The 25,883-nt window shown below is 39.8% G+C and overlaps 2 protein-coding genes across 13 annotated transcripts in view; both read left to right on the forward strand.

Moving 5' to 3' along the window:
* The window catches only part of DIDO1 (death inducer-obliterator 1), a 106,973-nt gene extending 96,092 nt beyond the window's left edge, over window positions 1-10,881 (forward strand). For all 10 annotated transcript variants that reach the window (XM_075901068.1, XM_075901064.1, XM_075901065.1 and 7 more), the window contains one exon: window positions 5,693-10,881. In XM_075901068.1, the coding sequence (XP_075757183.1) occupies window positions 5,693-9,114 (3,422 nt within the window). In that variant the 3' untranslated portion in view covers window positions 9,115-10,881. The remainder of the gene's footprint in view (window positions 1-5,692) is intronic.
* A 2,204-nt stretch (window positions 10,882-13,085) lies between these two features.
* On the forward strand, window positions 13,086-25,882 carry TCFL5 (transcription factor like 5). 3 transcript variants are annotated; one of them, XM_006126206.4, is made up of 6 exons: window positions 13,092-14,822; window positions 15,769-15,955; window positions 17,119-17,281; window positions 19,457-19,700; window positions 22,050-22,191; window positions 24,886-25,882. In XM_006126206.4, exons 1-6 carry the CDS (start codon window positions 14,101-14,103, stop codon window positions 25,006-25,008), a joined length of 1,581 nt encoding a protein of 526 aa, XP_006126268.2. In that variant the 5' UTR covers window positions 13,092-14,100; the 3' UTR covers window positions 25,009-25,882. The 3 variants fall into 3 exon arrangements, with proteins under 3 accessions (XP_025041952.2, XP_006126268.2, XP_025041951.2); XM_025186166.2 differs by having other exon boundaries at window positions 19,460-19,700; XM_025186167.2 differs by lacking the exon at window positions 22,050-22,191 and having other exon boundaries at window positions 13,086-14,822; window positions 24,886-25,023.
* Window position 25,883: the final 1 nt, after the last annotated feature.

Consider the following 25,883-nt stretch of genomic DNA (forward strand, 5'->3'; position numbering starts at 1 on the left):
GACAATTATTATTTAATGCTATTAGCTTTTTATTTGGGCTGGTTGAATTGTTTGTATCAAATAGTTAAATTTGTTGCCCCCTTTTTAGTTAGTAAATAATTTGCAAACTTTCTACACAGGTATTCATTATTCATAATTATTTACCAAGTAATTATACTGGATATTTCCCACCCTATGAGATTATGGGTTTGTTTGTTTGTTTTAAAATATGTAAACTATTAGTGTTTGTAATTTGTTTTGTGACTAGTCACTTAATTTGCGAGGCATTTTGTCTTTACTTTTGGTTAATTAGTGCAAAAAACAAGTGAAAAGCAAACTCCTAACAAGGATTTTTTTTTGACAAATTGGTGAAACTTTCCTCAATGCATAGTGAACCAAACTCAACATTTATACCTGTAAATGTTCACAATCCAGGAGTTTATTTTCCTATTTCACCAGCTCTGCTTTTGAACTATACAGCTATAATGGATAAGATGGAATCCTTAGCCAAGCAAATCACTGAATTTATTCAATACATTTTATAATTATTTTAAATGGTGCTAACATGGTATGCTAAATTCCTAAATTTCTGATACCTCAACGCATCAGAACTGCTGCAGCTAATTTTAAGAAGTTGAGTGCTTCACGGGTTGGTTTTGGACAGACCAAAGATTTTTAAAGAGGTTCCCAAGAGAACACTGTCCATATACTTCCTAACCTACCTGATCCCCCATCCCACCTCAATTCCCGTGTTGTTTTTTTCTACTAGAAAAGTCAGGTTATCTTTGAGTCTCCAGTTCAAGTACAACTTGCCTTTTCTTTCCTATGGCTGATTTGTTTATTTTTATCTAATGTAAAACAAAATTATGAAGAAGGGGAAGAAAACTGACATTATTTCTGAAACCCTAAATTTATGTCTGAGTAATATCTCTGAAACTGAATTCTCATAAATGGAGTGCAGCATTTATTATAAAATTCAAAATAAAGGAATGTTTACAATACTATAATCGGTCAAACGCCATCCCCAGGTAAAAATAACATATAAACTGTGGGAGTTTAATTCTCCATATGATAGTAGCATTTGGATTTGATGTAGCTCATGCAGACTGGGATTGTGTTCAGAGCCATGCTGTCACAAAACAAGAGGCGTTACATACCATATAAACAGCAATACTTGAGAAAATGGCCAGTAATGAATCAGGGCATGTAGGTTTATGTCTGAATTGGTTCTATAAAACATTCATATAAAGTCTATTAGTGTATGTCTTCATTGCATAGTTATTTAGAAATAAACTATTCTGGAAGAAATACTCCCAAACAGATTATTTTGAAATAGCACGTCTACACTACAAGGAAGCCTCAAAATTAGTCCGAGGCAGGCTTCCCTAATTTGGACTTGCTACCTCAATTTAGAGCCCCAGAAGGCACTGGTGAGTAATTACTTTGAATGGCCCTGGGGAGGAGCTATTTTGAAATAGCAGCAGTGAAGGGTCCACACTACAGCTGTTTTGAAATAGCTGTTTCTGAATAGGTGTTATTCCTCATGGAATGAGATTTACAGAAGTCAGAATAAGCCATCTGTTATTTCGAATTTATTTCAAAATAATGGAATTGCTGTGTAAACGCTCGCATTATTTTGAAATAATGTTAGTTATTTCAAAATGACTGTGCTGTGTAGACACACCCTTAGAAAAGAACGCTTTTTGTTTTTCAATATACTTAAATCTGTGGTGAGGACCACTTCCAGTAAGTAGCTAACTAGTTTTTTACGCCATGGTAGCCTCAAGATTTTCATTATTTTTTTTAATAAAGACCATTTTTAGTGGGCAATCATTTTTGCAGGTTTCTTGAGTATTCTTTTAAGACATTCACTATACATCTATCAGTTGCCCTCAGAAGTATTCAGAGTTTGTAGAGTAGTGCTATTCCCCCCCGCCTATTGACAGCAGACTCATCATAAGATTTAAATTCTCTCGCTTTTAATTTGTAAATCTTAGTAGTGCTGTCCTTTGAGTAATGCCTGCCTCCATGCAGTTATAATAAGTACAAGAGCTTTTGTTGTTGCTGAAGGACTAATGTTTGACACAATGGTTTGTTAAATCTGAAGCATAGGGATATATAGGATAATCTTTGAAAATATGGAAACCAAAATATAAGTTGTCCACATCACACCTATACATGGAAAATTTTAACTAAACTATGCAACATCCAGCTCAGTAGAAGGAGAATCTCATCAGCCCAAGAAAAAGAAGCAAGATTTTGAAGGGACTTGTTCCCCTACTATGTCTGAAGAACAAAATTAGGGTGCATCTACACTGCACCGTTATTTTGAGATAACTAGTGTTATTTCAAAATAACAATATGAGTGTCTACACAGCCATTCTGTTGTTTCAAAATAATTTCAAAATAACGGCTTATTCCAAAATCTGTAAACCTCATTCTACAAGGAATAACACCAATTCTAAAATAGCAATCTGAAATAAGGCATGTATATAGATGCTCCACTGCTGCTATTTTGAAATAGCCCCTCAACAGGGCCATTCTAAGGGTATGTCTACACTGCAACATTATTTTGAAATAACTAGTGCTATTCCGAAATAACTTAGTCCACATCTATACAACAGGCAGTTATTTTGAAATAGTGTGAAAATACTGTCAAGCTGGAAGACTTCTTACTTCGAATCCTGCAACCCTCATTGTACGAGGAATAAAGGAAGCCGGAGGAAGAGTGCTCTATTTTGAAATAAGTGCTGTGTAGACAGACGCTCCCTATTTTGAAATAAGTTATTTCAAAATAAGATACGCAATTGATATAGGTCAATTTGCATAGCTTATTTCAAGTTATGCCTTGCTATGTAGACGCACCCTAAGGTTTTCCTCCCTACTGCCTGCTGGGGCTCTCAATCGAGAGAGCACATCTACATTAGGGAAACCTGCCTTGGACTAATTTTGAGGCTTCCCTGTAGTGTAGACATACCCTTAGAGATTTAAAACTGTAGTGGTATCATAAAAAGCTGTTTTAAATATACTAGATTACATTAGTCCTTACAATGTATTATTATAAATACAACTTTTTTGGAAAGACTGGGGGAGTTTAAATATAATCACAGAGCTTTCTACACCCAGTTTGTTACTTAAGGAAATATTTTTTCAGTTTGTTACACTACATTCCCTCACTTCCGTCAAAGAATTTTGCCACTGATTTCAGTGGGGCCAGGATTTCACCCTGGGCTTATTTTAAAGCATGTGGGTAATCCCAACCCAATAAGTTTAGGAAATGTGAAATGCATTAAAGATTAAAATAAATGTGGTAATTTAGTAAAATATATGAAACAATAATTTGCTCTTGAACTACAACAAATAAAGCTGAAAAAATGTATTAATCCTACGTTTCTTGTATACCTGTGAACTTGAGCTACTTATGAAACATATCTTAGTTTTCTACATGTTAAGTCTTATTACTGAACTCAAAAATATCATGGATGGCCCTATAATTAGAAAATTAAAACCAGCCTTTAATGCATGTTTGAAATGCAGGTTAGCAAGAACTGAGATAGTAACCAAGCTAATATTTATGAATATATTGTACTTATTGAATACCTCCTTTAAAGCCATAAAAATTATGAATGCAGCAGTCTAGAATCCTTGTCCTACTAAACCATAAGGAATAGTTGATGACCAATATGATAGTGACTGTTGTAAAGATCAAAATAATATTTTTTCCCAACCAAAAATTCTCACAGATAAAAATCCTGAATATTTGTATAGTTTACATGTCACCAGAGCATGTTAATGGGTTTGTTTGTTGCCCTCCATCCTGTATTGGCTTGATTAACCTCCCAAGTAACAATGGGAGTTGTGTGAATTGGGAGGGGAGAACAGAATTAGTGGTGTGAAGCAGACCCTATGAACTCTCTTCAAAATGTTTTTTATTGTAAAATCTTCTGTTAATTCAGTATGTGCTTCTCTAATGACCTTATCCTGAAGCCTTTACTTAGGTGAGTAATCCTATTAATTTAATGACACCACTATCTATGTAAGAGCTGGAGCACCATGCCCTTAATGGTCAACGTTCAATCATGGAAAGATTGAGCATCACATTGTCTTCTGTTCTGCCATACTGTATTCCTGTTGTTCATTGGAGATTATGAATACCAACATAAATACATTACTTGGAATCAAATTGTGCAATGACTAACTTTTATATAAACACATGTTTTTGCTGGTACTCTTGTCCTGCCTCTCCTGTCTTCTTTTAGTATGTGCTGCATTCACTTCTGTCTTCTCTTAAATTAGACTGTAAACCCTTTGGATCAGTCACTTTATCTTGCTGTGTGTTTATATACCACCAGCATAATGGGATCCCAATGTGTACTGTCATAATACAGATAGAACAATAATAATAAAGACATTCATCACTGAAACAAATATGTACAACGTGTAGACTCCAGATTATCCATGCCCACCCTCTGTCTGAATGTGTTTACCTAATAAACCGTGAACCTATTCCTATTGAATCATGTTCTAATTATTTAAACATATCTGGTGTTGGTTCAGTGATCCAAATAATTAGTGTCTTACTGTATAATGTGCAAAGGGGTTGTTTCACAGTGCAGATCTTATTTCTAGTACAATGTTCAAATAATCTGTTTTTAAATCTTTTATACCTCCATGAATACCAAACTTCATATCTACTTTATCTTTAACTTTCCTGGCAGGGCTTGGTATAATATTTAGGTGGGCTTCCAGCTTCCTGGCTTTTATTGCAGTCCTCTTTTTAAAAAAAAAAATTGGTTCGCCCTTCAAATGAGCTGAAATTATCCTAAAGAAATTGCAAAGAAGAAATTAAGATTTTAGTACTGTTACTGTTTACTTAAAAAAATCCAAGGTTTTGAAGATAATCTAATACCAGTATTTTGATAACAAAAATAACAGCTGTAAGAATATGATGATCATTTAGAGACTAAAAGTGGACCTATCTCAATATTTATATAGTCCCTCTCTTGTTAGTAAGCCACTTTGATAGCTATATGAGACTTTTTGTTAACCATTTTCCTTTGAAATGAAACAGAAGCACAAATTTGACCTTTTTTTAAAAAATGTGCCATTAAAGACAGTTACCATACTCTCAATGCACTATAGAAAACCGTTTGGAAATAGTCAAGTGGAATGAGACTGATGTTTTAATAATAATTATTTGCATCTTTATTGTTACTTAGATGTTCTCAATGTATGTATTGCTGCAACAGGCTTCCCCCATTTTATCTCTCCATTAGTTACAGTATGTTTACTGATAACTTATTTGAAGTCAACAATGGCATATTAGCTCTGAGAAGCAAACAAGCTACAATAGTATGAAAAGAGAATATTTAATGAAGTATGTTCAATCTGATTTTTCAATATTAATAAGGAGGTCATTATTTTAGTACCTCCATCTATGGCTAATTTGTCCAGTTGATATATTTCATAAGAAAAGCATCAAAGATAGAACATATTTTAACTGAAATATCCGTTGGTATACTTCATTTAAAAAAGGACTAGCGAAAAATCTGACATAACTACATACAGTGCAATTCAAAGAGAAGATGCAAACTGTCTTGTATAGATTGCATGTAGTTTCTCTGTTGTGAGTTTTCACTGCTGTTGTAGATTAATTAGTTACTTCTTTAAGGATAAATAACTGATTTCAAACACAGTCTTTTTTGTCTTCTAGGTCTTGAATCATCACGTCCAAATTTAATTCTTGGCTTAGTGATTTGTCAAAAAGGTAAACGTCCTGCAACTGTTCTGGAGTCGGACAAGATGGAAGAAAAGCGAAGCAGAATTCAAATACAGGAAGAAAATGAAGTATCGGTGTATCCTAAAGGCCCTCTTGCTTCTCAGCAAGAAAAGAAACTTCCAAAATACACACTTTATACTGGAGATACAGCTGTAGGTACAACACCACCTGGATCACCACCACCACCACCACCACCACCACCACCGCTTCCCATTCAAGAACCATCTCCAATGACACCTTCAGTGTTAAAAATACTGTCATCAATTAAAACCGGAACCACAACAACCATGACACTGCCAGTTCCAACTTCAGCAACAGTCACTGGCACAACAACATCCTCTCCAACAACTTCAAAAACAGCCACACCTCTTGAGCACATCCTTCAGACTCTTTTTGGAAAAAAGAAAACTTTTGATTCTGTTACTAAGGACCCTGAAACTGTTCAGTCATCAAATCAGGAAGCTCAACTTACAATTGATGGAGGATCAGCTGCTCCTTTATTAGATCCAATTGTACAGCAGTTTGGGCAGATGTCCAAAGATAAAGTTATAGAAGAGGAGGAAGATGACAGACCATATGATCCTGAAGAAGAATATGAGCCAGACGGAGGTTTTGAAATACACACAGGTGAAAGTGAAAAACTTTACGATCTTGAAAAGCCTTGTGAAACATCTGAACAGGAGGATGAGGCCTATGATCCAGAAGATGAAACTATCTTAGAAGAAGCAAAAGTTACTGTTGATGATTTACCTAATAAAATGTACACAGATGTGAAAAGCAACACTGTGGAAACATCTGCCCCATATGTATCTGATCTGCCTGCTTCCTCGTCCTTGGTAGAACAGCAGAAAATGTTGGAAGAATTAAACAAACAAATAGAAGAACAGAAACGGCAACTGGAAGAACAAGAAGAAGCCCTTAGACAACAAAGAGCAGCTGTTGGTGTTTCAATGGCTCACTTTTCAGTGTCTGACGCTTTAATGTCACCGCCACCAAAATCGTCCATAACAAAGACTGACTTATTCCAACAGGAACAACAAACTACAGAAAAATCAGATATACCTTCATCCTCAAATCAGCAAGCCCAAGTGCTAAACCAGAGCTCTGATCTAAGACAAAGTAGAGATCCTCGACAGGCTAGAAGAATGGTAATGGAGAATAATGACAGTGCTGATTCTCGGATAAAGCCACAAATAGTGCACAATGAGACACTTACAAAAGAAGTTCTTCCACTCAGTTATCCAGGTTCATTACAGACTTCACTTGACAAGGAAGATAAAACATTAATTTCTGCTACCCCTACTGGGTATAGTGAGGATAAGTGGGTTCCAAGTGAAAAAGTTGCTACTGTGTCTGAACAAGGTGCATCTAATATCAAGATGGAAAACACTGCTAAAGTTCATCTGGAAAATGTGAATCAAACAGCTTCTGGAGAAACTTCCACAGCCAAACCAATACGTAAAGTACTGCTTCCAACACCTCCCAGTACATCTTTTCAGCGCAATTTCCCTATACCAAATGATGGTCAGTCTTTGCAAGATTTGCATAAAGTACCTTGGTCAAATGAGTCACAAGATATTAATTCACCATCAGTAGAAAGAGATTCTTTTTCAAATCCAAACTTTACAGCTCAGGAAAAGACAGTTGGTCACTTTGAACCAGAAAGAAGTCTCTCTTCAGTACAATACGAAGATCAAAGAAACTCTCAGTCCCGTCAGTTTGCAGAACAAACTGAATCTCCAGCTGTTCAGAGTGAGGGCGAAAGAGGACCTCAACACTTTGAAGAAAACCGAGGAGGGCCTCCATTTCCTTTGTCAGGGCAAAAAGGAGGAGTTCCACCACTGATGTTTGGTACATCTGTGGGACCTCATGGACCCAATTATCTTGGACAGAGAGGACCAGCACCACAGTTTTCGGAAGAGCATGGTTCTGCTCCAAATAATGATGGAGAAAGAGGACCTCCACCTGGCAGATTTGGAGGACAAAAAGGAAATATTCCTTCATTGTTTTCTACACAACATGGGCCATCTCCTCTTTTTGGTGATAATAGGGGTCCTTCATCTTCCTATCTTGGTGGTCCTAGAGGAATGTCACCATCTCAGTTTGAAGATCGTAGGGAACCTCACATGGAACAAAGGGATTTTCCAGATTCACAATATAATGAAATGATTAGGCCTCCTGGACAGTTTGAAGGACCAGAACCCCCCCAGTTTATGGGAAATAGGGGGCCTTCACCTTTTCATTTTGGAGGTCAAAGAAGACCTCCACCATCTCAGTTTAAAGGACAAAGAGGAGGGCCTCCACCACCTCAGTTTGGAGGGCCAAGAGGTCCTCCACCTAGTCATTTTGGAGGATCAAGAAGTCCTCATCCAAATCAATTTGAAGGGCAAAGAGGTCCAGCTCCAAGTCACATGCCAGGGCCCAGAGGTCTTCTGCCACAGCCTTTTGAAGAACGGAGAGGCAGTCCACCACCCAGATTTGCAAACCAGAGAGGGCCAGCACCACTTCATTTTGGAGGACCAAGAGGAACTACACCTGCATTTCTTCCAGAACAAAATGAACCTCCTCCTAGATTCCATTTTCAGGGGCAACCTCCACAACAAGGTATGAAACCAACCCCTAGACCTCTCCTGGAACTTCCAAGTCATCCACCAACACACAGGAAGGAGATGTGGGATGAAGCAGGACCATCTGCCTCTCTTTCTAATCTTTCAGGGCAAGGACCTGAGTCAGAAGCACAGTGGCCGGCATCTGATTTCCGAGAAGGCAAAAATGTTGAATTTAGAGGTCAGACTTTTGAAGGGAGACAAAGGGAGAGGTATGAAGGAGGAAATAAAGAAAAGGTATTAGATCAGCCAGAGGGTCAACAGTCAGAAAATCGACAGGGCAGAGGGTTTGAAGATAGACGAAGAGATCGGGAACATGGCCGACCTTGGGAAAGAGATCAAGGCAGAAACTGGAGTAGAGACAGGGAAAGGGACTGGGAGAGACAGAGAGACAAAGACTGGGATAAAAACAGAGACAGAAATCAAAACAAAGATAGGGAGAAAGATTCGGAGCGAGCAAAAGAATGGGAAAGAAACAGAGACCGAGAGAGAGCCAGAACCAGAGAGAGAGATTCGTACAGAAGACGTGATAGGGACAGATCAAGAAGCCGGGACAGGGATCGTGACAGAGATAGAAGCAGGGAGAAAGAAAGAGATCGAGAGAGGGATAGAGACCGGGACAGAGGGAGAGATCGAAAAGACAGAAGTAAAAGTAAGGAAAGTGGTAAAGATTTGAAGCCTGAACCACAGAAAGAAACTCAAAAGCCAGCAGAAACAGAAGTTGCTTCATTTTCCACTAATCAGACATAGAAATAATTCAAAATTAATTATACCTATTAAATGATTATTAATTTTGAAAAAAAGAACTAACTTGAGGTCTCCTGTATATACTGTATATTTTCATCTTTACAAGGATGCCTTTGTAAAGCCAGCCTTACAAAATGTGTTGACAAATGAAAACAGTTTTTTAAAATCTGTAAATGAGACTATTCAAATAGATAAAAAGCAAGAATATACTGGACTTTAACTTGCAACATTTTGTGTATAATGTTTTTCTTACAAAAATTCACAGCGTTAACAGTTATGAGAGTTTGTTTTTTTCTACTTACAGCTTTATCTTAAAATTTCCATTTAAAATTAATACAGAAATGGAAAAAGTCTACAAAGAGCATATTGCTTTTTAAGATTACAAAGTTATGTTTTCCAGTAACTTGAATTGCAATTTTATAAGAGAATCTAATCAAGACCTTAGGAGCCATACCTTTACATCTCATGTATGTAGTATTTTGGTGTAAAAAGTTGTTCCTACAGCACATCCTTACAAGAGGAGTCTGATATTGTTGTCTTGTGATCCTGCAATTGATGGGTTGTGTATATTTAAGAAATGGCTGCAGAAGAACAGTGTTATTGCTTATTTGTAACTGACAGAGTATTTGAATATGAAATAAGTTTAAAAGTGCACTATCTTCCATTTTATATAAAGGTATATGGAATCCAGCTGTTGAGAGATCAACAGAGAAACACAGGTTTCTACATCAATAACTTTTTTTTCATGAGGCTACAAAGTTTTAAACGTTGCATTATTACAAAAATATAATTAAAAAATCTCAACACCTCTGTATCCAGTGGAACTCTGAGGTTTTAAAAGTATCATACATTGGCAAATAATTAAAATTAGTAAATGAATAAACTGGTAAACCAAAGGAATGGAAAATAAGCTGGTTAAATATACTACTAAAGCTGTTATTTTGGTTATGCTGATTCTTGCAAAGAATTTTGTTGGCAGAATGTTTCTGTTTAGAGATTTAAGGATTTTCTCCACTTTTTCTGTAATTTATAGTCAAGAACTATTTTGCTCCCATACTAAAATGTCAGTGCTTTTTGGCAATTCCTAATAATGCTACGGTGTATTTAAAAGTTGGCCACTGAAAATAAAAATGTGCATAAAGTTTGGACTAGAAAAGGTGATATTAGTTTAATGCTATAGCTCAAGGGAAAGCTTTTCACTGTGCAATACAGCATACTGCTACTTTTCATGTATTCTTCAAGTACATAATTCTGAAGTGTGAAACAGAAAATCCTGCTAATTTATTTGAACTTGTAAATTTACAGTTGGGTAAATATTTTGATACTTTTATAAAATAATTTTGCAAATGTAAAATTAGATTCCTACTAACATTTGCATCTTGAAGTCTACATTACAAGTATCACTATTCCATATACATCACTACAGATTTTACACTTTATATTGGTGCATCTTTGAACTCCTTTAATATCAAGGACACAGCTGATTTAAATAATGGGCTGTATTCAAAACCTGTTGTCAAAATGATAAAATGCAGAGAGGTGGTATTAAATGCAAACATCTACTATGCTGTAAGATTTTTCTTTTTACTGAGATGTTTCTAATTTAAAGACATACATAAACGTATGCAAAAAATCAAGTGTGTTTGTTTAGGTTTACTTGATAGAAATTTCTGTAAATTGTATTTTATATTGCAAAATATATCACTGTACATTAAAATGTCAGACTTCACAAGTTTTTGTTACTGTAAGTAGAATAAACATCTACAGAGATTTGTTGTCTTTTTCTTAAATCTATGTACATATTTTAGTTATATCATTACTACTTTTTAACAATATAAACAAGTGTTACTATTTGAGAGGCTTCAGAGAAGAATGGCATAAAACCAGTTGCTAAGCATTGGTGGATCTTTTGCTAATTCTTTATTCTGAACAAGGATGGTGCTTTCAAAACAATGTATTTAATAATTGACATCAACTAACTGTTCTGAAAGGCAAGTGAGATCTTTATTTTGCTTGTTCAGGATTTTTTGAAATTAGCCATTGAAAAACATTTTTCATTGTGTTCCAAATTTTTTATTTGAATTATGAGATTGTCATTTGCAGTTCATACATCAGCTGAACTAATGAGAAGTTCCTTTGATAAACAGCTCAGCTGCTCTCTGCCTATGCAGAGATGAAAGAACAAAGCCATCTGTGATTTAGAAGCAAGTGGAGTGACTCTACAAGGGACTTCTATGCTTTCCATCTGCTAGGATGGTGGTCTCCATAGCAATATCAAATAGACTTCTGCATATGTCCGTGCTGGGATTTGGTCAAGTTAGGGTCTGGTAAGATTGTGCTTATATAAATCCAGTAACCAGGAAATTTGAAATCAGTGGCATTAACAAGATTGGTGATTGTTCCATTTCATAAGCATGGCCTTGTTCACTATGGGGTGAGCCAGACTTGAATTCTACTGCAAGATATTCTTTCTAGATTTCAGAACCTGGGCCTAAACCAAGAGAAGCACTTTTTGCAGAGGGCACTTCACAGTTTTGGTACGTGATTGTGGGCTGGCTTTGGACCCTATAGGTGTGGGGCTTCCGGCATAAGAGGTGGGATGGGGGCTACAGAGAGAGAGGGAAAACCCTGCACTCAACTCTCACCTCCTGAGGTTCAGGCAGTCGCCGCACTCCTCTTCCAAGACTGACGCTCCCTCCCGCAGCGCGCCTGGCACACTTCTGGGTTCAGAGCGTGGGGCCCGATTTGGGGGAATCAGAGGAATCCGCGTAAGGCCAGCTATGCCAGCATGATCCCTATTGCCTTTATCTGAGTTATTTTGCATTTAGGCTAATCTACTTCAGAGCAAAATTTCGTCTTAACATTTCCTCCTAGCCTAGGTTCAATAGTATCTTTATTGTGCTAATGTAACCTCCACCTTTTCCAGATGTGGTGTACTAACCCATGTAGTGGCACTTAGTGTAGACAGAGCCTGAAAGTGGTCTATGTGGTGTGTTTTTTTTTTTTACGGCAGGGCAATGCAAATGAAGTACTGATTAGCATTTTCTTGTGCTTCATTTGCAGTTTCTTCTGATCCATTTTTGCACAAAACCATGCAGTCTGGATGTTTACTTCATGTTTTTGCACAAAAACCTTGCTCAAAAATGGATTGGAAGATACTATGCAAATGGAGTATGCAAAAATGCTAATCTGCATTTCATTTGCATTGCCCTCCCCCCAAAAAAGTAGTGTAGACATAGGTTTAAGGAGGAAGAAAGTGCTTTATAGCCTTAGGTGAGAGCTTGCTGGCTTTTAGGTCAACCTGTAGAGGCTCATGCACTAAGCGCCAAGGCTCCTAAATTCAGTTCTGCCGGGCAGTGCTACACTATAACAGTTTTACTATACCCAACTATTTCAACCTAGTCAAATACTACTAGCACGTTTTTATGTGATGACATGAGACACCCCTCAAGGCTTCTCTTACTACATTTCCCTCTCGTGTGTTCTTTGGATTTATTTCCCTTAAACTACTGCACTGGTGGTGTCATTTATATTTGTAGGGGGAGTGATTTGTACAAGCTCACGTAAGCCAGTGCCAGAGCTGGGCCCAGAAAGGTCTTGCAGCCTGATGTGCTGGGGGTAGGGACCGGGGTGGGAGGTGGAGAGGGGAATGGGGGGCAGGAAGCTTATGGGGAAGGTGCAGTAGGTGCCTGCTAAGACGAAAACGTCCTGCGGGCGGTGGGGGCTGTGGCCGGAGGGGTTGGGGAGCAGGTGTAGGGAACTCGTGAGGGGTGTTTTTAGGGGGGGGGACACTGGGATGGGAGGATAGTTGAGGGAGCGGGCCCAGCTGGTGAAGGGCTGGGGGGCGGGGTGAAGGGACCCAGGCGCGGTCGCGGCCGGGTTTCCAAAGGGTGAAAAATGGGGATTTTATGGACAAAACCGAGGGGAGGGGCGGGCACTGCCGGTGCTGCTGCGTCTCGGGCGGCGTGAGGGGGATCTGCGGGAGCGGGGCGGGGCAGAGGCCGCGACGCCCGTAGCGGTGCGAGGAGGGGGCCGCACCGCCCGGGCTGGGCAGCGCCTCCTGCGCGCGCGTGTGTGTCGCGCGGCGGGCACGTGACCGCGAATCCCACTTGGGCGGGAATCCCCCTTCGCCCTCGCCGCAGCCTCTGCAGTTGCGGCGCGAGGACACAAGCGGCTGGTGTCCGCGCGCCGGCCGCCCTGGGGCTCGCGGCGGTTTAACAGCGGCGGCGCACGCTCAGGGGCAGCCCCCTCCTCCTTCCCCCGCGGCGCCCCTCCCCCGCCGGTTGCTAGGCAGACTCCGCTCCCTGGGGCAGGCCTTTGAGGGGCGGGAGGTGCCGTGTCGCCTCACGGAGCACTAAGGAGGGGCCGGCTGCCCTGGGGCCAAGTTACCCCTCCCCCCCCTGCTTGAGGGTCTAAGTGGGATGGGCTGAATTTCCCCCCTCCTCTTCCCCCTGCTTGGGGTTTTTGGAGGTGCTGCCCCCCCATTTTGGAGGGTGGCCCAGGCTCTTTTTTAAGGGGTGGGTGAGATCCATGATCAGCAGATGAAGTTTTCCACCACGGCTGGCCAGCATCCTTGTGTGGCGAGGGGATATAATTGGGGGCCCTGCTGTCCTTCCTGAGGGGTTGCTATTGGGCGATTGCGCCTTGTTTGAGGCGTGTTTCGGGTGGGTTGTCCTCTCCCTTTTTGGAGGGGAACCACACTGGCAGGTGGGGCAAATCACTTCTCTGTGGGGGGCGGGGGCTCCAGATGCAGGTGCGATGCCCCCCCTTTTAAAGAAGTATTATTGAATGGGGGAGGGTTTGTCATTTCCATTTTGGGTTGGACAACTGATTTTTTTTTTCTTCCTGGGTGCTGTTGCTCTCTCAAAGTTAATTGTTACATTAACTTTTTGTTTTGTTTTGAGGGCATGGTTATGATAGCGCTTGCTGGAAGCATACTTTGTTGTTGAAGGATTTATTAGCCATTGATTCGGTTTCTAGTTTGAAGTCATGTCAGGATCAACTCCAAAACAGACCTCCAGTCCACAGAAAGCTGCTCGTGTTCCAGATCCTGCTCCGGCTGGACCTGACGGCACAACTGACAGCTCCTTTGGTGAGCAAAACCTTAACTTCACCACTACAGACCTCAGCCTGGTGGAGATGACGGAAATAGAGTACACCCAGCTTCAACACATACTCTATTCACACATGGAGGCACAAGCAAACGAAGGCGAAATGGAAGCTAGGCTCAATTCTGCTTTCTTCTCAGCTAGTAATCCTGCAGATCAACCTCAGCACCAGTCCTCTGTCAATACCAATCAAGCTGGCTATTCATCGTACTCTGGGAACCAGTCAGTTTATCCAGTTATCTGTCAGGCAGGTCTTGCTTCTGACAGCAATTGCATGGCTTCAAACCAGTGTCTGGGGCACATTGACTTTCAAGAGCTCAGAATGATGCTACTTAGTGAAGCTAGTCACCCTTCTAATGAAGTAGATAAAACACCTAACAGTAGTTCTGTAGAAGTCACAGGGCATAGTTTAGTAAGAGTTAAACATGGTGAAAATTTTGGTGGGACAAATAAAGAAACCGTACTTGTTGAAAATTCAGCACCAGCTCCTGAGCCTAGATCTAAATCTGCAGTTCGTGTTCGTTTGGAAGACAGATTCAACAGCATCCAGACAGAAAATCCCAGATGTCAAGAGCCCCAAGAATCTGGAGTGACTTTAAACAAGTGTGTTGTCATTAACTTCAAAGTATACTGTTAAATTATGTATTTTCATATAGTTCAGCATTAATTTAGGCCAATTCAAATGTACAAACAGTGCTATGTTTTTAATATTCAAAATGATTAGCTGTGTGATTTGGCACAAATTAAGTGGCCAAATTCCCATTAACTTCAAATTGGGTTTGCTTACACTACATCTGAATTGGGTTAGTTATGAACAAATACACAATATAGTTGTATACATTTTCAACTTATTTTGGCATCAACATCAAATTTAAGTAAAATATATAAACTAGAACTTTATCTAGGAGTTATACCTTATTTACTTTGTGAAAAGTAATACAGATTTCACATTCTGTTAACTGGCTAATCATAGGGATGTAATATGCAGTTAAAAATGTAAACATATAACTGCTAAAAATAATAGCAGTTACCTAGTTACATGCACTGTGGGCTCTGCAGTATAAAACTTTTAACAGCTAAACCTCCCTGGGAGCGGGACTGGTACAGGCTGTTAAGGATAAGACTAACCCGTTAACCTTTTATATTCCTAGTTATAATGTGCTGGTGCAGGAGCCTGGCTATTCTCATCTTCTTGCAGCAAAATAATTAACCTTAGACTTGCACTCACTGCCACTTATTTGGGTATTTTTGTTGCTAAGCCTGTGGTTTTTTTAATTACTCCACAATATATTCTTTTTTAGTCTCAAACTTAGCTGAAGGAAATTAGTTGTATAAAGTCCAACACTGTAATTTCACTGTTTAAAATAAAATAATTTATTAAACTGGTCCTTTTTGTCATTGAAGTCAGTGAAGTAAATGCCTTTAAGGGCAATGTGTATTTAAATAACTGAAAGTGATTTTTTAGCTATTGTTACCAGAAGAGTTGATAGCTGAAAAAGTTTCTACATTTGTTATTTTAAAATAACTTCTTATTTATTTATTTTTGTAGCTTAGTAACACTAATTCGCCAACCAGCAGAACTAATGGGTGTTCCTCTTCACCAGCAGCAGAATAAATGTACTACATTAGTGAAAAATAAGACTGCTGCTGCAACTACTGCTTTACAGTTCACATATCCATTATTTACTATGAATGCTTGTTCTACTACTGGAAGTGCTAATCCTTCACAAACACAGGTAGATGATGTATTTTCTGTTATTATTTGTAGCCTTCTCCAGTGAAACTTTAACAATAGTCTAAATTTGTAACAATCCTGCAAGATTTAAGTAAAATAATTTAATTTTAATTGATCAGATTCAAGGTTATTTTATAGGGTTTTGTTTAAAAGGAACTTACACAGATACGTTTAGAGAAGTTTTAATTTGTGGTCATTATTAAGGATGAAATATAGTTATTACTTAGTTATTTTGATTAAGTCCTTGAATCTCTTGTATGAATATATACCCAGCTGGCTGGACCAACAACCTACTTGATTTCTTATCAGGAATATACTTTTGTTTACATTACTTAGTTCACAACTACAACAGTTTCCTTCACAAAGATATAGCTAGCTGCAAGTAGGTGATTAACAAGTGTTTTCTCTCGGTTCCTGCTTTCCATTTTCTTTTGACAAAAACTAATGACATTCCATTTTCTCACAGGCTACATCTAGACTGCAGAGTTTTTGTGCAAAAACTCATGGAGCGTCCACACCTCAAGCATATTTTTGCACAAGTAAATCGACAGAACAGAAAGGTTTTTGCACAAGAGTTATTGCTCTTTCTACGAGGAATAACTCCTTTTTGCACAAGAGCTCTTGCGCAAAAAGATGTATGTGGATGGGGAACTGCCTCTTTTTGTGCAGAAAACCCCTATCAAAAAAAGCGCAGGTGCCCTGGTGGCCATTCTGTGAATAGCTATCAGTGCTTTCTTTTGAGAGAGCATCCATGCAGTCTGGACACTTTCTTGTGCAAAAGCGCATCGTTTTTTTCTATGCATTTTTGCAGTGTGGATGCTCTCTTGTGCAAGAAGTTTTTGCGGAAGATCTCTTCCACAAAAAACTTCTTGCACAAGAAGCCTGTAGTCTGGACATAGCTACTGTTACTACAAACTAAAAATAACAACAGAAATTGGAACTTAGAAACTGCTATAAAATGCTATACTATATGAAACAACAGAAATAAGTACATAAAAGTACATAAATGGTCTGGATGTTGAAATCACACCACTATGATACAGAAATCCTCCCCTCCCCCCACAAATGGCTTTACCAATATACTAATTGTAGAATGGGGCTAAAGTTAAAATACATATTAAAAGTATTATCCTCTTCATCTAACACTTCCAATTTCCTTTCCAGAACTCTGGAACATCATGTACTATTCTGGAAGCTGCTAAACATCAAGACCTTGGATTGCCTAGAGCATTCTCTTTCTGTTATCATCAGGAAATTGAATCCACTAAACAAACAGTAGGCACTAGGAATAAAGCTTTACCTGAGCAAGTCTGGATTAAAGTAGGAGGTAAATGATTTAGCTAATGGTCACTTTGCTTTTTGTGCTCCTCAACCTCATATTTCTTCTAAGTTTCTTAGTTTGTTTTCAAGGATGAATGTGCTTTTACTGGTTTCATTTGCAATTTGAATTCTACACATCATTTACAGAATCAGTAGGTATTTAACAGACTTTCAGAAATGATTGACATCTATGCTAGTTTCTGACTATGTTTGTTTATTTTTGTAAACATGTAACGGCTGACATTTTACATGCAGTGGGCGGGAGAGGGTGGAGAGGAGGTGAGCACCAACTCCCCTCTGCTCTCCCTGTGCTGCTTCCTCTATATCAGAGGCAGTAGTAGAAAGCCAATTTCCCATGAACACTGGCTCCCACTCGCCCCCTGCGCTGCTGCCTCATTCTTTTAAGCTAGCTCTTCATGCGTACAGGCTCCTGCCATCCCCACTACCTCTTGACTGCTGCCTCTGATACAGAGGCAGCAGAAAGGGGAGCAGGCGACACAACAGAAGCCAGTAAGTATGGGGAGTTGCACTGGCTCCTTCCTGCCCTCCTCCCCATGCTGCTATCTCTGTGGAAGGCAGTAGTGTGGGGAGCGGGGCAGGAGGAAGCCAGGTGGGGGGCAGCCTGTTCCACAGGAGCCTGCACGTGCAGGGAGCTGGCTTGCGCACCGGCTCCCATCTCCTCCTCCGCGCTGCTGCCTCTGATACAGAGGCAGCGGTGGGGGAGGGAGGCTGCGTGTAACCGTGAGGGTTAACTGATAAGCGCTGGCTCATCAGTTAACCTTGCACAAGAGTGCATGCACACATCTCTACTCTCTACTGCCGCACATAGGCTACGTCTACACTGCCTCTTTTTTGCGTAAGAGGCAATGCAAATGAAGCGCTCATTAGCAACTTCACACGCTTCATTTGCTTATTATCTTCCGATGCTTTTTGTGGAAGAGGTTTTTGTGCAAAAAAAAAAAAGCAGTGTAGATGGGTCTGTTTTACGCAAAAAATTCCGTTTGCACAAAACCTGTAAGTCTAATTTTTTGAGGAATAAGGATTCTTGTACAAAAGGGCCTTTTTGCGCATAATGGACCCATCTACTGCTGTTTTTTGCGCAAAAACCTCTTCCACAAAAAGCATCGTAAGAGAACGTGCAAATGAAGCGCAAGAAGTTGCAAATGAGCACTTCATTTGCATTGCCTCTTTTGCAAAAAAGAGGCAGTGTAGACGTAGTGCCTGTGACAACTGGAGTATTGTGTCCAGTTCTGGATGTCACATTTCAGGAAAGATGTGGACAAATTAGAAAAAGTCCAGAGAAGAGCAACAAAAGGATTAAAAGTCTAGAAACTATGACCTATGAGGGAAGATTGAAAGAATTGGGTTTGTTTAGTTTGGAAAAGAGAAGACTGAGAGGGGACACGATAACAGTTTTCATGTATCTAAAAGGTTGTTATAAGGAGGAGGGAGAAAAATTCTCCTTTACCTCTGATGATAGCACAAGAAGCAATTGGCTTAAATTGCAGCATGGGAGGTTAAGGTTGGACATTAGAAAACGTTTTCTACTCACAGGGATAAATTGCCTAGAGAGGTTGTGGAATTTCCTTTATTGGAGGTTTTTAAGGCCAGGTTAGACAAACAGCTGAGAGGGATGGTCCAAATGGTGCTTGGTCCTGCCATGAATGCAGGGGGCGAGACTTGATGACCTCTTGAGGTTCCTTCCAATTCTGTGTTCTGTTGCAGGTAACAGTTAGTGAATTTCAGCTTGTGGTATTTCTTCCTGAGATCTATGACCCATTTACAGAACTTCCCCCTTTATAGGAACACCTAATACTTAATTATTAACTGGATAGTGCTCATTTATTGTTTGATATTTTCTCTTTGAATGGTAGAATGAAAAAGTTGAATGCCTCAACACTGGTTTGCATTTGGTAGTGAAGCAATAATTATAATTTTGAAAATGTGAATTATAGGAGTTTTATAATATATTTCTAGCACTTTATATTTTCAAAGTGCTTTAGCAGAATTAGCCACTTAATTTTCAAATGACAGCATGAACGCATTTGAAAATAAGTTATAATTATAAAGGTCTACTTTTTTATATTAGTTATAAAGTTTCAGTGAAGCTTAATATTTATTAAACAATGATAGAGTTGGAGAATCAAAAATAAAGTACTGCTTTTTCCCTTGTTTTGCAAAGAAGAAGCTTTATGTAAACAAGCAATAAACAAAAGAAGTCGCAGCCGAATACGCCAGTTGGATGCAAATGTAGAGCGCAAACCTCTAAGTGAAATTCAAAATATATGTGATAGCCAAAGTACTGCATCTGCACAAGGTACTTGGCAGTCTACACAGGTAAATTCAAGTATGCAGGCACAGAGTGGAATTCAGGGAGGAATTTCTCAGCGCAGGGAGAGACATAATCGCATGGAAAGAGATAGAAGGTAATTTCCATTGCCCTGTGAAGAGTTCCAATATAGAACATTCTTAAAACAAATTAACTACAGTATACTACTTTTCATTTAGAATCGATTATTGGCTATGTTTTGATGGTACATTTGCTGGAGAAAGTGATGTTCTCATGTAGAAAGTGAGTGGATGTCTGCAGAAGGCAAAATTCTGGTTTAAGAGCTTAGGGTTTTTAAAATAATTGTTATTATTAATTCTCTAATAAGATAAAATACTCCAAAATGATTTTACAGATCCGTTCAAAACCTAATAATTTTATAACAACAAAGAAAATATGCAAACTTCAAGTATATAGCTAATGAAAAATGCCTAATGATGACCTACATGTGAGAGTGATTTAAAAGTAACTGTTACTTCTGTAAATGAATTAACTGGCTTGTTCTGTTTCGCAGCTGATTAACGGAAAATGAAAATAAAATGTTTTCTAATTGTGATTAAAATATAGGTAGAATTATTCAAAGAATTGTACATTAAACTATAGATTAACCCGACATAGTTGACTTTAACTACACCTATTCTCCCACCTCATTGGATATGAAGTAGCAGGTCCAGAACATAAAATGCTCTGCTGTAGGAATGTGAACAGGTAACTGCTTAACCAAGGGATAAGGGTGATGTAGGGTATTGGTTAACTGTTACCTGGGAGCAGCCCCGTGAGGGTTAGCAGTGGCGACAGTGGGGACCCACTTAATCAGTTAACCAGTTAAACCTAGAGTTTAACCGGTTAACCAATTAAGTGGGATTTTACAATATTACTCTGGTGAGCAGTAGCCATCAGAATAGGGTTGTGAGGTGTCTAGTTTTTTACTATAACTTCTGATTATAAAGGAATCTTGGTGGCTCTATTCAGTACAACTGTCTGGGCCATTAAAAGTCCTGCCGGCAGCACAGAGAGGTTCAGGCAGGTTCCCTGTCTGCCCTGGCTCTGTGTGACTCCTGGAAGTAGCCAGCACTTCTCTCCTGCCTGTAGGAGGAGGCGTGGCCAGAGGGCCTCTGCATGCTGGCCCCACCATAAGCACTGACGCCACAGCTTCTGTAGTCTGGGAACTGGGGGCCATTTTAGCTCTCACCCAGGTTCAAGATCAGGCAGGCAAAGGGGTTGCTTAAAGTAACCTTTCCACCACTCTCAGGATTTTATGCCTCACAATGCTAAGAGGACACAATTGAACGAAGGATGTTAACTAACGACTAATTTACTAGTTGAGTAGTCAATGAAATTTCCACTGACTACTCGACTAGTCAATAAGCACTTCCACATTTCCCGGGGGCTCTTGTGCATTTCAAAGCGGAAACACCCTCATGGAGCCTGGGGTCAGCGCGGGACACAGAGTCCCTTGCTGACCCTGGGCTCCATGCTGCACTGCTGCTTTGAAATGCTACGTGGAGCCTGGGGTCCCTAGCTGACCCTGGGCTCCAGTGTGGTGCTGCTGCTTTGAAACGTTGCCCCAGCGTTTCAAAGCGGCAGCGCCGCACAGGGACCGGGTACAGGCTCCACTTGGTGCTGCCACTTTGAAGTACCCTCTCTCCTCCCCCCTTTCTGTCTGATAGAGCCAGTAAGGGGGCGGGGGAGGATATCAACTAGTCCTTAACATCCTTAAATTGAACAAACTGTCATTTGCTTTTCACTCTTAAATCCACAGGGATTGGCTCAGGGATGTGACTGATTATTGCTCCTAATTTGATACTTTTTTTGTGTCCAGTTTTAAAGAAAGAATTAGGTTAGTAGAAATGAATAATATGAAATGAGAACTTGTATAGCAGCCATACACTGAAAGCTCTTTGACTAGGGATCATCAATTATTATAGATTTGTATGGTATCAAGTACAATAGGGCTTAACCTGATGTGGTTTTTGGACCCTGTTGCACTGTAAACGTTAAATATAAAAGCAAAAATAAAACCACTAATTAGAACTATTACAATTTCAGTCTAAGGTTTAGCACCCATGTATTATGCCTCAGTGGAGTCTCCCCCATTGTGTAGCAATTCAGCACAAACTCTCAAAAGCTTCTGCTAGCAGTGGGTCTGTCAAGCCCTTGCTGAAAACTAGAGCTTGTTTCCGTTTCCTCTCCCCAGTAAAACTTGGAGGGAGTTTGGCAAAACTGTTTTAGGATGAATACAACTCTTTGGACTGTAGAAGGCTGGCATAACGCAATGTAATTTTCTTTTACCTGTGCTAGCTTTGGTGAATCATCCTAGCCCGGGTTGGTTCCCCCTCTCCCCAATGCAATACAAATATCAACAGCTAAATAGCTGTAGATACAAGTACCTATGTGCACTACCTGGGTTAATTGTCTGCTAGAAATTATTTTGCATTGCCTGTAGGCGCAGAATCCGGATTTGTTGTGATGAATTGAATCTTCTGGTTCCATTCTGCACTGCTGATACTGATAAGGCAACAACATTACAGTGGACAACAGCATTTCTGAAATATATTCAGGAAAGGCATGGGGATTCCCTGAAAAAGGTTAATACATCTTTTAAAAATTTTCTAATAATGCTCTTTGTCTTTCAAAAAAAGGATGACTGAAGGCTACAACGTCAATGCCATGAATAGTGATAGAAATGTAGCCGTGTTAGTCTGGTGTAGCTGAAACAAAATACAGGACTATGTAGCACTTTAAAGACTAACAAGATGGTTTATTAGATGATGAGCTTTCGTGGGCCAGAAGTGGGTCTGGCCCACGAAAGCTCATCATCTAATAAACCATCTTGTTAGTCTTTAAAGTGCTACATAGTCCTGTAATTTGTTTCAATGCCATGAATGTACTTTAAATAGGTATTACAGTAAACTTCCGATAATCTGGCACCTTTAGGACCCAGGGGGTGCCGGATTATCAGATATGCTGGACTATCGGAAGGGCTATGAAGGGTCTGGGGTGAGGGGGTGATGCCACCCCAGACCCCCTCATAGCCCCCCCTTCCAGTAGTCCGGCTCTGCCCCAGGCGTCCCTGATTCAGCCGCTGCTGGTCAGTTTCAGCAGCGGCTGAATCAGGGACGCCTGCGGCAGAGCAGTTGGGGTGCTGCCCCTCGGCGCTGCGAGACCAACCCGGCAGCACCCCAGCTGCTCTGCTCCCGGCTTCCCCGATTCAGCTGCTGGTCAGTTTCTGCAATCGGGGAAGCCAGGCGTAGAGGAGCTCCAATTGTCCGGCTACCCGGAGCACTTCCGGGTTCCCGATGGTGCCGGACCATCAGGAGTGCCGGAGCATTGGATGCCGGACCAATGGAGTTTTACTGTACTAAAATGGTTTCATTTCACTGACTTAGCCTCATTGTCTTTGGTGCACCAGAACTCAAAGTAAAGTTTGATATGGTCAATTAGGGCCACCCTCAGGAATTAGGGGAACCAGAACAGACTGTGGCTGTGTCTACACTGGGCCACGTATTCCGGAAAATCAGCCGCTTTTCCGGAATAAGCTGCGAGCTGTCTACACTGGCCCTTGAATTTCCGGAAAAGCAACGATGCTCTACTGTACAAAATCAGCCACTATTCCGGAAAAACTATTCTGCTCCTGCTCGGGCATAAGTCCTTATTCCGGAACACTGTTCTGGAAAAGGGCCAGTGTAGACAGCCCAGTAGTCTTTTCCGGAAAAGCGCGTCTACATTGGCCACAGACGCTTTTCCGGAAAAAAGGCTTTTCCGGAAAAGCAGCCTGCCAAAGTAGACGCTCCTTTTCCGGAAAAACTGAAAACAGAATAGTATTCCGTTTTAAGCATTTCCGGAAATTCATGCCAGTGTAGACACAGCCTGTAAGTTGGATGCCTTCTCCAGCCATTCCACTTTTTATCCATATCTATCCTGCTCACCCATACACACTGAGCTGGTCTTCTTTTTCCTATTTCGCTTTCCCTGGGGTTTTTTTGTTGAGTGAATGTATTTGCTTTGTATTTTATTTTATGGAAGAGTTCATTAACATGTATATATAGCTATATTATCTTTCTGTATGAATATTATATTATACAAAGACTAATGAGACTATTTTGACCATGTAGCAGTAGCGTTCAGCTGTGTCCTTTTTAGTACATAGGCCCTCTCTGGCAGTGGTGACATACAGCACTTCAAGAACTTATTTGTTGCCTCGCTACTTTTCAAAATGACATTGTAGGACAAGCACTATGAAAACTAGTATTGGTATGCAGAAGCCTTTTAGGGTTGGAGCTTTTGGGTTCACAAAATTTTGTCTAATGAAAAATTGGTCATAAAATGTACCACTTTGGCAGGTTTCCTTATGCCCTACTATGAACTTTTTTTGTGTGGATGCATTTGTGCTGGAGATACAGAAATGTTGTGGGCGATGTAGAGGGTCACATTAGCTGGAAGGGGCTGCGACAGTATTTAGTCTCTAATAGCAGGCACAAAAAATTCTGCCCAATTCCATGTCTTTTACGACCCCCTTCAATGAGGTCTCTAAACACCTTTCAGTTGTTAATGTATGCCTTCTACCATTTCTGTCATGTAGTGAAATACTAACATCTGAATTTTACAGCGGAACGGAGGCACAGAAAGGCAAAGGCACTTAGCCCAAAGATATTTAGGCACTTAACTTTGCTTTGGTACCTTTGAGGAGCTGGAACTAAATGACTTGCCTAGGGTCAATCAGGCAGTCTGAGACAGAACAGGATATTGAAACCAGGTCTCTTGGCCCAAGCTAGCATCCTAAACATAGGACAGTCTTTCCCTCTGAGGTTTATCAGGTTGCAGGATTTGCACTTTAGGGCTACGTATACACTGCAGGCTTCTTGCGGAAAAACTGTTTTGTGCAAGAGTTCTTGTGCAAAAGGTCTTCCACAAGAGTGCGTCCACACTGCCATGGATGCTCTCTTGCGCAAGAAAGCTCTGATGGCCATTTTAGCCATAGGGGTTTCTTGCGCAAGAAAATCATGTTGCCTGTCTACACTGCCTTCTTGTGGAAGAGCTCTTGTGCAAGAGGGCTTATTCCTCGTGGGAAGAGGAATAACTCTTCCGGAAGAAGCCCTGTATCCGATGCTGTACTGTAAATTTACTTGCTCAAGAATGCGTATGCAGTGTAGACACCCGGCAAGTTTTTGCGCAAGAAGATCTGTTCTTGTGCAAAAAGCCTGCAATGTAGACGTAGTTTAATAACATTTTATGTAAATATTTATTGCATGATAATAAGTCCTTTGTATTTTTGATTTTAGGAATTTGAGACTGTGTTCTGTGGTAAAACAGGCAGAAGATTAAAACTAACAAGAGCAGATTCATTAGTAACATGTCCAATGCAGGAAAACATACAGAATCGCACAGCGATGGAGAACAAGTAATTTGAACTAAATACCCAGCGCTTTATGGAAAGCATTGATAACCAATGATGTTCCATATCAATTTTATGTCTACATATTAGACTTCATCTCCTGTGACTAATTTGAAATGGAGGGATCCAAAAGTGACTTGCAAAATACAATTTGTAAAAATACATAAATAGAATAGTAAAGAAAGTATTCTTTATTCAAAATGGAAAGATAAATGAATTACCAACAATATTTATTGACCAGTGCCCTCTTAGAGAGGCTTTGGGATCAAAGGCAATAAGAAAATGTCATGACAGCTACTATGTATTTTCTCTCTCAATAGTGACCAGAATCAATTTTTAACTCAATATACTATAGTTGGTCTATAACAATTTCTGTCAACCTGTCCTATGAATGCATATTCCTGTTTACTGTAAAATAAATAAATAAATAAAGATGCCATTATAGTGCCCATTCGCAATTGGAACAGTAAGAGAGTTAAATTGGCTATTGCATGTATAATATGTACACATCTTACAAACAATATTTTATGCATTGGAATTCAAATTTGCAATTCATATTGAACATGCATCCCCATAGAACTAGCATTGCTTTTAAAATACAGTTGTATTTTAAATACTTTTGTACAAACTGTCCAACAATTTTCCTGTATTGTTGCTTTAGTCCAAAAGTGGTATATTGCAAACAGTGAATTAAGTGCACAAAATATTTTAATATTAAAAGATTAGTAATGTCTCTCTACTTGTTAATATGATGCAATGTTTAGGACAGAAATAGTATATTTTATGAACTGAAAAAGTGGCTTTATTGATTTCTTAAAACAGATGATGCTAACAGGTTTTATAGTACAAAAAAGTCACGCCAAAATAAATATTGTTTTAAATCAC

Source organism: Pelodiscus sinensis, chromosome 18 (genome assembly GCF_049634645.1).
Source record: "Pelodiscus sinensis isolate JC-2024 chromosome 18, ASM4963464v1, whole genome shotgun sequence".
NCBI lineage: Eukaryota > Metazoa > Chordata > Testudines > Trionychidae > Pelodiscus > Pelodiscus sinensis.

Excerpts from the sequence above, each read along its gene's own strand:
- TCFL5 (XM_006126206.4), top strand. The coding sequence starts at position 14,101 with ATGTCAGGATCAACTCCAAAACAGACCTCCAGTCCACAGAAAGCTGCT. Across the intron at positions 14,823-15,768 it reads TCTGGAGTGACTTTAAACAA|CTTAGTAACACTAATTCGCC; the intron begins GTGTGTTGTCAT and ends TTATTTTTGTAG. Across the intron at positions 19,701-22,049 it reads CGCATGGAAAGAGATAGAAG|GCGCAGAATCCGGATTTGTT; the intron begins GTAATTTCCATT and ends CATTGCCTGTAG.